Below are 14989 nucleotides of genomic sequence, written 5' to 3'. Positions count from 1 at the left end.
GGAAGTTTGTTAGGGACTGTGTGACTTTATGATTTGGTGGATTTGATAGAACCCAGCTTATGATGAACAGCTTTGGCTGCATGGTCAAATACCATGGATTCTGCTAGATCATATGGTTCACAAGTAGCATGGCTACTTGTATTTGTTTAATGCTTCTTCTGTGGTGTACATTCTCTGGTGGGTGTTAACATGGAATACAATGAACTTCACACTTGATGCCCACTCTCGTAGGTCCATCCACGTGCCTCTACCCCAGACCTCTTTGTCCCTGATTTTTCAAACTTATCCTTCCAGGCCTCTAACCAACCAGCCAAGCCATTCACCACTGCCCACTAGATCCATGTGTCTTCTAACGATGGGCCCTCTGTCTCTCCACAAAAGGTGGATGACTGGGTGTACTATTCAGAGCTTGTCCACTGGAAGAATTTCCTCCTCTACTGTCTTTCAAGGACACTGCAGTGGGGCCTGCAGTATAGCAACAGTCTATTTTTGGCTTACTCACACATACTGAGCTGACCCACCCATGAACAAAGCTTGGCTTTTTTTCTCCTCCTGCTGGATATAAGGAGCTCCTCAGGCAGCCATAGGTGACCTCAGGGAGAGGCACTGGTGCAAAGATGGTGGATGACATAAATGTCTGGGCCACCTGCTCATGCAGCTGTCTTTTGCCCTTTGGCCCTGTTGTGCCAAATCCCAGTTGTACCATGTCTATCCTGATGAATTGGGCCTTGTGTGACCCTATGATTTGGTGGATCTGACAGAATCTACCTTACGATGAACAGCTTTAGTTCCATGGTCAACTTGATGTTCTGCAGTCAGATGATCTGTTTTGTTTCCACCAGAACGCTCAGCAAGTCAGAAGCTATTTTTTGAAAAGTGTGTTATTCCTGGCTACAGATGGCATGGCCCTGCTCCAGAACCCCAAGGGTCTATATTGTCTCCTACTCAGCCTTGTCGCGAACTCCATACGTACCTTTTCCCACTACATATACCTCAAATACCATGGTTTCTGCCAGATCATATGGCTACTTGTATAGTCTGGTTCTGCTGCTGAGCCCTTTCCCATTCTGGGCCAGCATCAAAACTGGCAGCCTTCTGTGTCATCTGATATGGGGTGGAGCAGTATTCCCAGGTGGGAAATGCGCTGCCTCCAAAACCCAAGGGGGCCCACCTGACAGTGAGCTTCCTTCTTCATGCGGGGTGGAGGTGGGAGGTGCAATCACCATTATCTTTCACTTTGGAAGATATGTCCCTGGCATATCCCAGACTACTGGTCCCTAAAAATTTCACTGAGATGTCTATCAGGCCTCTGAATCTTCATAGCGTGTTCTTCCGCTCTCTGCAATGCATGTGTCTCATCAAGGCTTCCAGTACACTTGCTCATTGCTCATCTGGTCCAAGTTGATGTTCTGCAAGGTATCTAGGCAGTATAGGTCTTCTCAGACTAGGTCGTGAGAGGGCAGGAAGCTTAACAGCCCTGGGGCAAGATGGTAATTGTGTACATTTGTCTGTTCCAAGGGAATATGAACTCTGATCTTTGCTTCTGATGGGGAAGGAGATGAAACACACTCACCAGGCCCATAGCTTTATACCGTGGACCTGAGAACATGCGAATGTGCGCTAGGACAGACGCCACATCTGGCACAGCACCGCAAGCAAAACCAGCACTTGGTTGATTTTGCCATAATCCACAGTCATCCTCCAGGAACCACTTGATTTGTGCAGGGGCCAGATCAGTGAATGAAATGAAGACGATGAGAATCACTGCCCCTGCATCCTTTACATCCTCAAGGATGGCATTGATCTTTGCCATTCCCCTTTTATTAGTAAGGTTGAGCATCTTCTAATATGTTTATTGGCTTATTTCCTTTCCTTTGAATTCCCAGAATTCACAATCATTTGTCTTTTTTTAATGGTTTATCTGTTTCTTTCATTAGACTGTGGGGCCAGAGACTATGTCTCATTTATCCCTGTGCCCCCCGGACCTGGCTCGTAAGAGCTCAATACATACACACTGAGTGAGTGATCTTAACAAGATGAACAAGTAGCATTTGACTGGACATCCTGGTATTCTTGGGATCTTGAGACTAAGCTCCTTTGCTTTTGGGTAAGCCTATCCCTGACAGCAATTTTATTATTTTGGTTGACTTAAAAGAAAATACAATGTTATCCAATCAAACCATCTCTCTTTTGAAACGAAGGCAGTGTCACTGACCTAATCAAAGCTCCCAAAGCCTTGTTTTCTGGATGGACTCCCTTTGATAGCAGTAATGGGCAGTAACAAGCCGAGCCCCCGCCCCATTTGCCTGTGATAAATGCATCCAAAACACATTACAAATCTCAGAGTGAGGCTCTGAGGCCTGAGGCTGCAGCAAAAGAAAACCAAGGTTGACATGCACAAGTTTAAGAACCTGATATTCTATAAATGAAAAAAGGCCAGCTGCCTGTTCCTTCACCACTGAACAAAGTAAATGCATTATCTCAGCCTCCTGCCATTTTTCAAACCTGGGACTCTCTAATGATATCTGTTTGGTCAACTCTAAACTTCATTTGTCAAAAAAAAAAAAAAAATCTCTCATTTACTGAATCTCAAGCGTGTCTTTCCTTTGTCTTAAGCTTTTGGGTTAACAATTTTTTTTTTTTCTTAAATACGTTTTTACGTAGGAACATTTTGATCTTTGTAGAACACACACCTTACTAGGTCCCTCACTTCCTCAAACACATCTCATGGCCTCCCATTATTTGAAGGTCAAAGTCCAACTCCTGCATAATGTCTCCACGGCCCTGGCCACTTTTTTTTTTTTTTTTTTTTTTTTTTTTTTTGCCCCATTTCTGCCCACCATTCCAAGAGCCTTATGCTTCCAACACACATTTGCCTCTAGTGAAACAAGCCTTTACACCTGTGCCTCTGAGCACACGCTGCTCCCTCTGCTAAGAACTCCTACCTCTACTTCAAGATTTGGTTCAAACATCAATGCTCTGTGAAGACTTTCTTCCCTTAGAATGGTGTGAATCATTCCTTTTCCCACCTTCTCAACATTTTAACTAAATATCTACAGTAAATACCTATTATCTTATACTATAATTATTTACCTATGTAAATATATGTATAATTATTGTGTGTGTATATATATACATGTATATATATATGTATAATTATTTACCTATGTGTCTGTGTCGCCACCAGACTAAGAGCTCCCCAAAGGTAGAAATTGTATCTCATTTATTGCGGTTTCCCCAGTGCCAGTCCAGTCATGGGCACACAGTAGATGGGAAACATCTGTTCATTGAGCAAATGAATGAAAAGACCCAGTCCCTACCCAAGGGCCCAGGACCTCCGATTCAACCACCAAAAAAGGACCAATAAACTAGTGGAGCAGACTCTAATGGTACTTAATTTCCTAATCTCCTACAGCAAGTAAATACAGAAGACATATTCATGCATAGACTTACAGGTAACTCAGAGTCCTAGGGACCTCTCTCACCCCTTTTCAGGAGCTGTCCCTTTCACTTGTAACAGGCTGGAGCTCAGAGGTGCTTCTCTGTGGGTGGACAGGCGTACGTGGGTGTCTGTGAGCCTCCTTCCCTTTGGCAAGCACTCAGAATAGCTCCATTACCATGCATGGAAATTCTGCACATGCATCAAGGAGAAAACAGCCACAAATAACACAGCCTGCCTTCCAAATCTCCAAAGCACATCTCTGCAATCATTTCACTTTCTAACTATCACCACTGAAGCCTTTCAGCTAGACAGCAATTTGTTTTCAACTTACTCTGGGTTCCTAAGTTAGCAGAACTCTTTGGATGTTTATAAATGAAGCTTCCTCCTCCTGCCCAGCTCTCCCTGCTCTAGCTTCTCTTCCACACAGCCCGGTAATAAGAAACTAACTAGTTCCTGCTTGCAATCAGTCCAAACCTCTTCATTTTGTGCTCAAGACCCTTCAGATTTGTCCTGGTCCTTGCCCTCCCATCCGGCCTCAACCCCAGGTACTGTCCTGCATGTGTTCTCTACTCCAGCTATACCAATCACCCCCTAGGGATCACAGTTCCGGGGCTTTCCATACTCTGCTTTCTCTGCCAGGCATACATCTCAACCACCCAATTACCTACTTCTGCCCTTTCAGACTGCACACAGGTTGTCACCTCCCCCAGGAAGCATTCCCTGATTGGATTAGATGACTTTCCTGTATGGCTACAACTGGCCATTCAATTATTCAATAAACAGTTATGGAGACGAAGTTTGTGCCAGCCTCTGTTCTAGGTGCTGGAGGTATAGTAGGAACAAAAACAAAGACTCTTGCTATCAAGAATCTTAAATTCTTGGGGCGTCTGGGTGGCTCAGTCAGTTGAGCACCTGACTTTGGCTCAGGTCATCTCACGGTTTGTGGGCTCAAGTCCCGCATCGGGCTGTGTCGGCGCAAAGCCTGCTTAAGATCCTGACTCCCCCTCTCTTCCCCTCCCCTGCTCATGCTCTCTGTCTCAAATATAAATAAACATTAAAAAAATTTAAAAAAAGAAGCTTAAATTCTTATAGGAGGTGGGGTGATAGGCAATAAAGAAATAATAAACTGTATCAAGGAAGGGGATGAATACTCTGAACAAAAATAAAGCAAGGTAGAGTATTAAAAAATGATTGGGAGAGAGTGCTGTTTTGTTTAGGGGAGTCAGTGAAGGCCTTTCTGATAAGGCAAACAGAGACCCAAATCAAGTGAAAATAGGAACACGCAAGTATCTATAAAAAGAGCATTGTAATCAGCGCAAGAGTTTAAGTGCAAAGGCCCTGAGGTAGGAACATGTCTGGTGTGTGTATTCAGAACAGCAAGGGAGCCAGTAGGACCACACAGGTGTAAGAAAGGGAGAGAATGTTATGAAGTGAGGTCAAAGAGGCGGCCAGGATCCACATCACGTTGGTCCTGGGAGGACATTGGAAGGGCTTGGAATTTTGCTCTGAGAGGGAAGCCACTAGGTTTTGAGCAGAGTAAATACATGATTTGTTTTACATTTTTAAAGGTTCACTCTACCTACCCTAGCGGATAATAGATTCTAAGGGGAACAAAGGTGGAGGTAGACAGGGCATAGGCACCTGGATATCCATTAATTCCACAAGTACGTATTGGGTATTTCTATGGGACAAGCACTGTTCTAAGGATTGAAGATACCAAGAGGAGTAAGACAGGACTTCTGACTTCTGGCAGGACTTCTGAAGGAGGTTCCAATCGAGTGGGGATACCCAGAGAACATGTGAGTATGTATATAGAACAGGGTATTACAGAAGGGGCAGGGGAGGGAATTAGATAGAGAGTAGCATTCCAGAGAGAGAAAACGCTCACATGTGAAAATGCTCCAAGGGGGAGTGACACAGTGGGATTTTCAGTTTTGGTATGTCACTTTGTTTCTAGCACAGAGAGGCCAATTTGAAGAGGTTAAGACTGGAGGCAGAGGGATCAGTTAGCGGGGCATGTGATCACCTGGGAAAGAGAGGATAAAGTCCTGAAGTTGTGCTAAATATGGAGGAGAGACAAGAGACTGTAAACCTAGGTGAGAAGTAAAACCATCAGGATTTGGTTGGGTGGGTGGGGGGTGAGGGGGGGTGAGGGGATGAAGAGCCTAGGCTGACCCCCAGGCTCCTGGCTAACGTGCCAGTATTGCCAAGTACAAGAAGACATGTTACCTCTGAGATGCGCATCTAGGAGATTCTGTCTGAAGCTCAGGGGTCTGAAGACACAAACTGGAGAGTCATCGGCATATACGAAATGCCTAAGGGCATGCGTGGACGAAATCAACCAGGAAGACCATCTATATCAAGTAGACTTCAGTTTTGGATCTTGAACCTACCATTCACCATCTGTGACCCCGAGTAAGTTACCAGCCCTTCTGAGCCTCACTTTCCTCATCTTTAATTAGGTATTAGTTTATTAGTTTTACTTTTTTATTTGGTTTGTTAGGAGTTTTTAAAATGTCTACCACAGTGCCGAGCCCGTGGTTAAGTGCTCGATTATTATTCTAGCTCCAACAGTTATTAGCAGTGGGGAACTGAGCAAGACACTTCTGCCTGGTGAGCCTTAGGGTCTCATCTGCTGCTACCGCTCGGTCGGTCCCACAGTGCCCCGAGGAGTGGTGCTCAGTAAATAAGTGCTAAATAAATGAAGAAATCTAAAAAACTGAAACAATATTTACTAACGCAACAATGAGAAGGTTAAACAGGATTTTTAAGACCCTACATAAACATCAATGTAAATGCTAACAAATTAGCTTAGGAATGGTCTCTAGCACTTAGAAGGTAGACATTAGGCCCCTCTCTTTTCTCCTTGCTTTTGAACTTAGCCCCTCTTTTTAAACAGTTTAATTTCTTCCTTTCTATTGGCTCCTTCTCTTCAGATTATAAACATGCTCTCATCTGCCCTAACCTAAAAAGCTTTCCTTGGGTATTGCTATCTCCCTCAAATTCTCATCCAGTCATTCTTTATTTTCACCAACTGTCCCCTTTCTCAACCCCAAATACTTTTCAATGAACAGGCCATACCTTTTGTTTTAGGCAAAAAAAAAAAAAAAAAAAAAAAAAAAAGTCCCAGTTTATTATGACTTTAAAAGAGCAAATCTCATTTATGTAATTGTTCAAGCAGGCCTGTACAGAGGCATTTCATTTCAGAATATAGATGTGTTTTTTTCTACTGTGGTAATTCATTTCAAGAGAAATTTCATTATGTATCTTCTACGGAGCCCTAAACCAAGAGCCAGCGTATTCAAATAAACCCCAAGGTAGGGGGACGCTTCAGGCCAGTTCCTCATTAGAAGCCTCAGCATGGGGGCTCTGGAGACCAATGCAGAAGGTCTTCCAGGGAGAGCTGAAATGTTCAGATAAGTGAGTTCTGGAAAGAAGGGGTAGTTGGCTGGCTCCAGCAGGCTCACCCCCGGGGTAGAGCAAAGAGAACAGACAGGGGAGTTCTGAGAGGCACCAGAGCTATCTAAACTCAGGGGGATGGAACTGAGTGTGCAGCCACAGTAATTGAGTTTCAGTTACCTGCAGGGTGGCGAAATAAAGTAGTAACTTCATCTGCCTGACATGGGGGAAGTTTAGAGGTGTCCTTGGCGCACTCACAGTGAAATCTGTCACCCTTTCACTGGGTTGGGTGATGGCAACCATACCGCGCTTCCTAGTGACAGCCAGCGCACGTCCCGTGAGGCAGCGCAAGTGCATACAGCTAATGAAGCATCTCCCGCAGGCCTGGCTCCCGGGGCTCTCCGCATCCTCTGTCTGAAGGAATGGCACCATGGGAAAATTTAGCACCACCAGCAGCAGCCATCACCCAAACTCAAAAGAGTCTTTGAATGGCAGAGAGAGGCCCATTTTGCTTTCTGCCCAGCCCAGCTTTGGAACCATCCTCGGGTCATTTTTTGTGGTTCTGTATAAACGTGCCGACTGGCAGCGAGCCGTTCTTCACCTGAGCCCGGATTTCAGCTTGGTGCTTTAATGTGAAGACCAGGGCTCTCACCGTCCGCCGGTATGGCCCATTAATGAGGCGGGAGCAGAGATGAAACGTTTCCCGCTCAATATTTTCAACCAGTAGGTGATCCATCTAAAAAACAGCAAAATTATCAAATTAGGGCCTTGCATTGCATAAGGATTAAAAGCAAGAGAGGCTGGAGCACTCTGCTCAGAGGCCTCCATTAATCAACTGAAATTCAAGGACATCTACTTCCTGTCACAAGAGAAACAGGAAGAGCAAATTAATTCCACCCTAGCAATTAAGGAACAAGGCCATGTGCTTTGTGACAGGGACCTCATTCACAACCCCTGCCGGGTGGTAATATTTGCCATTATAACAGGAAACTGGCCTGAACTAAGCAACGGGTACTGGGCCCTGTACTTTACCAACCAGGAAACGAAGACCAAGGATAATAAATCAGTATAACAGTTTATACTTTTTTTGGTTTGTTTTTTAAAGTGCCTTTTAACCCCTTACAACATTTTAGAAACACCGGGTCTGGGTCCTGATATGCGTGTAGAACAGTTTATAAATCACTTTTCACATTTAATGCTCACAACTCCTGTTACCTCATTTTACAGATGAGGAAATAGGTTCAAGGGTAAAGAAAAGTTCAAGGTCTCACAACTAAGAGGCAGAGCCGGGACTCTGACCTGGCACCCCTGACCCCAAAGTTCATGATCCTCTCCTTTCACCACACTAACTGCCCCCTTACTTTTGGAGAGACCAGTTGAGTTTGAAGGGACCTCCACGGGGCCAGCTAAGCAGAGTGGCCCTAGCGGATGGGACCTGTGGCAATTCTGGGGTGGTCCAGCTCAGGCCCAAGCCCTCCTGAAGTCACAGACCTAATCAAAGCAGGACAGGTCTGGGTCTTTGTCCACAGTCTGGATCCAGGCCAGACTGGGCTGCTGCTCAGAGACTCCCTCATTACCCTCCTTTCCAGGCCCACCTCCCACTACTCGCCTCGCCAGCCCTGACCGTGGCCCAGCCTGAGCAAGCCAAGGTGCTTTCACATCCCGCTGTGCCGCTGCCCAGGTACATGTTCCCTCACCAAGGTCCACTTTTCCCAAGAAACATATTCCTATTTGCATGTGAAAACTCAGCTCAAAACCAAAAAGCAAAAAAGCAAATCCTAGCTCAAAGGACTGAAAGTTCTTCCATGGGTGGCCACAATGTCCTAAGCTTCCTGTAGACACTTTCATAAGATGAATGACCTATTTTCTGAGTTTGTCTTCCCTGAAAACAGGAAACAATTTTCTTTTTCTCACTTCCTTTTTTCCCTTCTCTCCCCACCCTGCCACTCATTCAAATACTTATTCAGCACTTACTATGTGCTAGGCTCTGTGCATGGGCTGAGGAAAAAGCAGTGAACAAGGCTGACAGTCCTTGACTCCACGGAGAGCACAGCCCAGTTGGAGACAAGTAGAGAACAGGATCGTAAGTATACGGAGTATCAGGAAAGGGAACAGGAATGGGTGCTGGGGCACAGAGATACAGCACAGGGTCCCAAGCCAGGAGGGCAGCGCCTGGCTTTGGGAGAGAGTGATGTTTGACCCGAGACTTATCTGGTGAGGTAAAGTGGGCATTTGCTTTGTGAGAAATTCACAGAGCTACATACACATCTATCTTCTGTGCACTTTCCTATATATGTACTACAGTTCTATTTAAAAGAAAAGTTTAAGAAAAAATGTACTAAAAGTAAAAAAGGAACACCTGATATTCGATAAAACATCCTCACATAACAGAGAGACCGACAGAACAAAACGAATAGAGAAGGGAAGCCTGGGAGAAATAAGGACCAGGCAGAGAGCAGAACAGGACTGAGAGAAACAAAGAGACAAGGAGAATGACTGTCTAGGCCCAGACGTCTGCCTATGTGTAGCAGACAAAAGATGCTCAGGGAAGTTCGGGATCCTGATGACTATCTCCAAGGCCTGCATTGGAGTGAGTGGTTTGGCAACATGGTTCTCCAGAATCCAGACTCCTTGAGCTTCTCGTAGCCTCCTGGGAGGGCACCGAACTAGCCCCCGGCCTGAGGCAGCCCTGGTACCAGACTACTTTAGGAGATGGAAAGGGTAGCTGCTGTTGGCCCACTGTTTGTCCAGCAACATTTGCCAGAGAGGCTGCTCACCTCAGTGTGAGGATAGTAAGTCACTGTTCAGAAATTCTCTTAACATAACAGACAAGAGGAAGTCTTCATTTTCCTTTTTTTTTTTTTTTTTGAGGAAAGTGGTTGTTGGGGGAGAAGGGTATATGTGCATTTGCAAAAAGAGGTCATGGCCATTCCATCAAGCTGTAATATACATATAAAAAGAACTTTAAGAGTACCTTGAAATTCACATAACTGGATACCACCCATACTTCACTCAGCAAATAATTCCTGAGTCACTACTCTGAGTCCGGCCTGATTTGGGTATTAGAGACACAGAGCAGAAAAGACCTGACCCTGCCCTCCAGGAACTCCCAGTGGAAAAAGGAGATGGCATGTATACAGATAACCGTGGGGCAGTGGACTGCGTGCCGTACCAGTGATGTGACAGGGACAGAAAGCAAACACCTAACGATTCTCATGCATGCTTCTTGTTAAATGGAGGCCAATCACAAGGAGGAAAAATCGCAGTGATATTAAACTGTAAATCATAAGGGGAAAGAATTCATCACACACCCATGTGTACAAGTTCATTGCCCCAAGTGAAGAGTGTCTATCTTCTGCCTTTGGATATTTCAAACCTACCCAAGTTGTTGACTCCTCTCCAATGGGTCCTAACTTGGTGATTCAGGTTAAGTCCTTTGGGGTGAAAGGACCGGAGTCTCACTGAGACCTTGAGAAAAAGAGGTTTTGCCATGAGAAACATCCATGTGAATGGAAACGGGAACCGGAATGGGATATATCTGTATGAATGGGAATGGGAACAAGAAACCTAGGGATTTATTTAGAGACCATACCCTTTCTCTCGTGTGTCTCAAGATCTGCCTGGTCTCTTTCTTACATGTTTTTGCTCCTCTCTATTTGCCTTACTACCAATTCTAACCGCTTTATTCTCTCCCCTGTTCTACACATCTCTGCCCACAGCTTCTGCTCCCTCGTAACTCTTCCAACACCCCTTCTGCTTCAACACTCCTACTGCTGCTTTCTTGCCGTTTCCTAGTTCACACTTCTCAGAGACAGAGAATCTGATTTGCCTTCCTTATCTATTTGTAAATTCACTGTGTGTCCAATCCTGGACAAACTGGCTGTAACTGGGGAAGATATAAAATGTGACCATCTAGGGGCGCCTGGGTGGCGCAGTCGGTTAAGCGTCCGACTTCGGCCAGGTCACGATCTCGCGGTCCGTGAGTCCGAGCCCCGCGTCGGGCTCTGGGCTGATGGCTCAGAGCCTGGAGCCTGTTTCAGATTCTGTGTCTCCCTCTCTCTCTGCCCCTCCCCCATTCATGCTCTGTCTCTCTCTGTCCCAAAAATAAATAAACGTTGAAAAAAAAAATTAAAATGTGACCATCTAGAGCTGTCTTCCATCAAGGAGTCTGGACCCAGTGGGAAATGGTGCCATAATCAATTAGTGATGTTTGCCACATCCTTAAGCTCTTTAAAAGCAAGCTTAAGGAGGTCTTCTTCAGGTGTCTACCTCAAGTGTAGAACTTCCCACATTGGATTGTGACTATTTATCTGTCTATCTCCCTCAGAAGATGGTGAGCCCCTCTAGGGTTGTTACCATGTCGGAATTATTCCCGAATTCCTGATGCCCAGCATAGGTGCAGGCACAAAGCAAGTGCTCAGTAAGCATTTGTTAAATGAATATCCTTTTTCCCTGTGTATACCTCCATCCTTTCTTGCTCTTCCAATAATATCCTACGCATAAAAGATGAGATCTGAAATATAATGTTTCTATTTTAATATGTATTTTCTAGTTAGGAAAATCCTATCCCCTTCGACTGTCATCTCTTCCATAAAACCTTCCCAGATTCCCCCATCAGACTTCACTGTTCTGTCCTTTGTGTGTCTATACCACTTGCCAAACCGCTATTCCAGACATATTTTCATCCTGCCTTATATTTAGTCATTTGCAGGCTCTCAGCCAAGAAAGGATAAGCTTTCTTAGCCCAGGAAATGCGACTCATTTATGTTTATATTCTGTCCAGCACCAGCACCAATACTAAACATTTGTTGACTTGAATATCCACTGGGAGCAAACTTCGTATGAGTTTTCCAATAGCTTGACTGGATTTGTACACATCTAACCACACTCCTTTTTGACCACTCGAATACATTTATGAGAGAGCTGGTCAAAGCCAGAGGTGCAGTCTGAGGCCATTAAACAAAGGAAAAACTAACAGTCCCATATGGGGACGTACCCCTGACCTGGATCTCATTAGCACCATCCGACAACCAACTGGGCCAACCGGCCAGTGTTTCATAACTCTTAATGATACGGGCTCACTTTGAGAATCAGGTTCATTTTTTTTTAATGACATAATAGGAAAATGATCACAGGCCATGAGGTAGGAAGGAGAGTGGATAATGAGGAAGGGGAAGTAAGAGAATGACACCACAGGGGACGTTCATATGAGGAAAGATCTAAAAGACAGGGAAGAACAAAGAAGATCCGGAAGGGAGAAGTAAAGGGGAATGGAGCATGGGTCTCAAAAGTGGAGTTTTTATTCATCTATCCCATTATTCCAAGAACAAGGAAACAATCCATAAATCTGGAAAGCGAGACCTGTGTAGAGTAATAAAGAGATGTGCCTTTTGGCTGTGTGTGTATATTCTTCATCTGTGGCTTTCACTACTAAAGGACATGACCCAAACAAATAACACGAGACCATTTTTTCTACAAAAATGTAATGAGTGAATTTGCAAGAACACATACTAGGATCAAATTGTAAAGGCTTTTTAGTCATTGGGCCAGTAACTTACCCAATGGTTTACTACTGGCTGATAGAGTACATTTATGGAGATCTGATGTCTGATTTGAATGCACTCAGCATTGGTTACTGTCAAAGACCAGATACTGGATTAGATGGTTCATTGATTCACCCTAATATGGAAATATTTCAGATGATGATAGGTGCTAGAAGTTAACCTTATATAAAAGTGCTTATATTTATATCTTCTGACATACCAAACTGATAAAAATACTATCAAATGCTGTTTATTATGCAAGGGAAACAGATTGATTTTTTTTGCCCAAGGAAGATGGTAAGATGCACATTTTTAATTTTAAAAATTTATTCTTTGGGAGCAAAACCATTCAGCTATGCTTAATCTGATATTTTTTCCAATTACATTGGGAAGCGCTAACGAATGTATCACTTTTTTAACTTTGCTTTGTAACACTTGAGTGCTTACCACTTGATGTGCCATTTAAAGGATAATTAATGGATAAACTAAAAGGATAATTATTATGGAGTTTAATATAGCAGGCAAACTGCTCATTAATCCTTACAAGCATAGCTTCGTTATTATCATTTACTTAAAAAGATACCACAGGGAACTGGTATTTACCACCACATTAACTACATATTGTATACCCACACTCTATGTTCCTGCAATAATTTTGGCTTATTTAAAAAATAAACTTTATGTAAAATATTAAATAGCAAACCTTGTTGGCTAATCGATACTCTGGAAAATTAGACTTACAGTCTTCGTATTTTTTTCTTCCTTCAAGGGTTTAATAGTCATATTAAAACTTCGTTTAGAAGAACTTAAGCAAACTTACAGCATATTAATTCACTAAACTATCAAATAGACATTAAAAATTATAAACATGAAAAAATAAAGATATATAGAAAAGGATATATTAAATGACACTGATATTGATCAAGGTTAAAAGTAAAACGCAAATGTAAATAATCGTCAGTTTTTGGCGGTTATTTAAATAATCAATAAAAGCATCATATGGAACATTTAGCATATGATTGGCTCTTAATAAATATGGTATAATCATTAACTTGCCCAATATTCATTTAAAGAGCTATAATAATTTACCAAACAGGAAATGCACCAAAATGTCAATAAGATTATGTCTGATGGTAGTTCAATGGTGATTTTATTTTTCCTTTCTGCATTTTCTCATTTTCTATCATAAGTTTGTATTAAAAAGCCCAAAACTCTATTTTTAAAAAGTAACATACCACAAGTCCATTTACCTTTCTTTTGGAGATGTATAATTGAGATAGAAAGGTTAAAATATTTTTTCAGAGAATGCAGACCTAGTGTTTAAATCAGACTTTTGAAATTGTTTCTTTTGTTAATAATATTAAATTATTCTTATTTACTTTTGAGAGAGTGTGAGTGCACACACATGCCAGCAGGAGAAGGGCAGAAAGGGGGAGAGGGAGAGGGAGAAGAGGAGAGGGAGAGGGAGAGGGAGAGGGAGAGGGAGAGGGAGAGAGAGAGAGAGAGAGTGGCAAGCAGGCAGAGCCCAATGCAGGGCTCAATGCCGTGACCGTGAGATCATGACCCAAGCCTAAATCCAGAGCTGGATGCTCAATGGACTGAGCCACCCAGGTGCCTCTCAAATTATTCTTTAAGTATATTTTAATAGGGATATCTTAAGAGTAGGAAAAAATATGGATGTTACATCTGATTTTTCAAAAATATTAATTGATCTATAAGATTTGTTTTTGATGATTATGAGCAAAACTCCTTCTACCAGGTGTACCTCAAACTACTAACATTTGAACTGTCAGCTATGGAAACAATAGAGATTATGTCTTGCCAATTGATTATATGCCTTGGAACTAAAGGTATGAGTGCTGGCATTTTAAAAAAGGGGGAGTAGTGTCTTTTCAATAGACTGATAGTCCATAGCAGAGTCCATACCAGAATTTTTGCTTCAGTGGGAAGGGGAAGAATTTTATGTAGGAAGGAACCAATACTTGTTAAGTGACTTCTAATCATCACATACTATATATACTATTCCTTTGTGTAAGTGTTTCATCTTTCCAATAACTATAGGTGATAGGAATTATAATACTCATTTTACAGATAAAAAAGTCAAGTCTCAGAAGCATTAAGGGATTTGCCTACAGTGACACAACCAGTTCCCAATAGAGCCAGGGTTTTAATCCAGGTCTTGCTAGTCTTTCTGCAATACTATCTCCCAGAATGCTTACAAATTCAGAATCCTTAAAGAAAGCCCAGGTAGAGTTGGGGGGTGGGGATGAGGGGAAAGTGGGTGATGGGCACTGAGGAGGGCATCTGTTGGGATGAGCACCAGGTGGTTTGTTTTTTTTTAATATGAAATTTATTGTCAAATTGGTTTCCATACAACACCCAGTGCTCATCCCTAAAGGTGCCCTCCTCAATGCCCATCACCCACCCTCCCCACCCTCCCACTCCCCATCAACCCTCAGTTTATTCTCAGTTTTTAAGAGTCTCTTATAGTTTGGCTCCCTCCCTAACTTTTTTTTTCCTTCCCCTCTCCCACGGTCTTCTGTTAAGTTTCTCAGGATCCACATAAGAGTGAAAACATAAGGTATGTGTCTTTCTCTGTATGACA

The 14989-nt window shown here is 43.1% G+C and overlaps 1 protein-coding gene across 1 annotated transcript in view; it reads right to left on the bottom strand.

The window, feature by feature from the left end:
• Window positions 1–6557: 6557 nt before the first annotated feature.
• Window positions 6558–14989, bottom strand: part of TCEANC2 (transcription elongation factor A N-terminal and central domain containing 2) — a 37168-nt gene continuing 28736 nt past the window's right edge. The window contains exon 5 of the mRNA XM_030323993.2: window positions 6558–7577. Coding sequence (XP_030179853.1) covers window positions 7389–7577 — 189 coding nt within the window. The 3' untranslated portion in view covers window positions 6558–7388. The remainder of the gene's footprint in view (window positions 7578–14989) is intronic.

This window comes from Lynx canadensis, chromosome C1 (assembly GCF_007474595.2).
Source record: "Lynx canadensis isolate LIC74 chromosome C1, mLynCan4.pri.v2, whole genome shotgun sequence".
Lineage (NCBI taxonomy): Eukaryota > Metazoa > Chordata > Mammalia > Carnivora > Felidae > Lynx > Lynx canadensis.
This window is presented reverse-complemented; position numbering and strand designations above follow the sequence as displayed.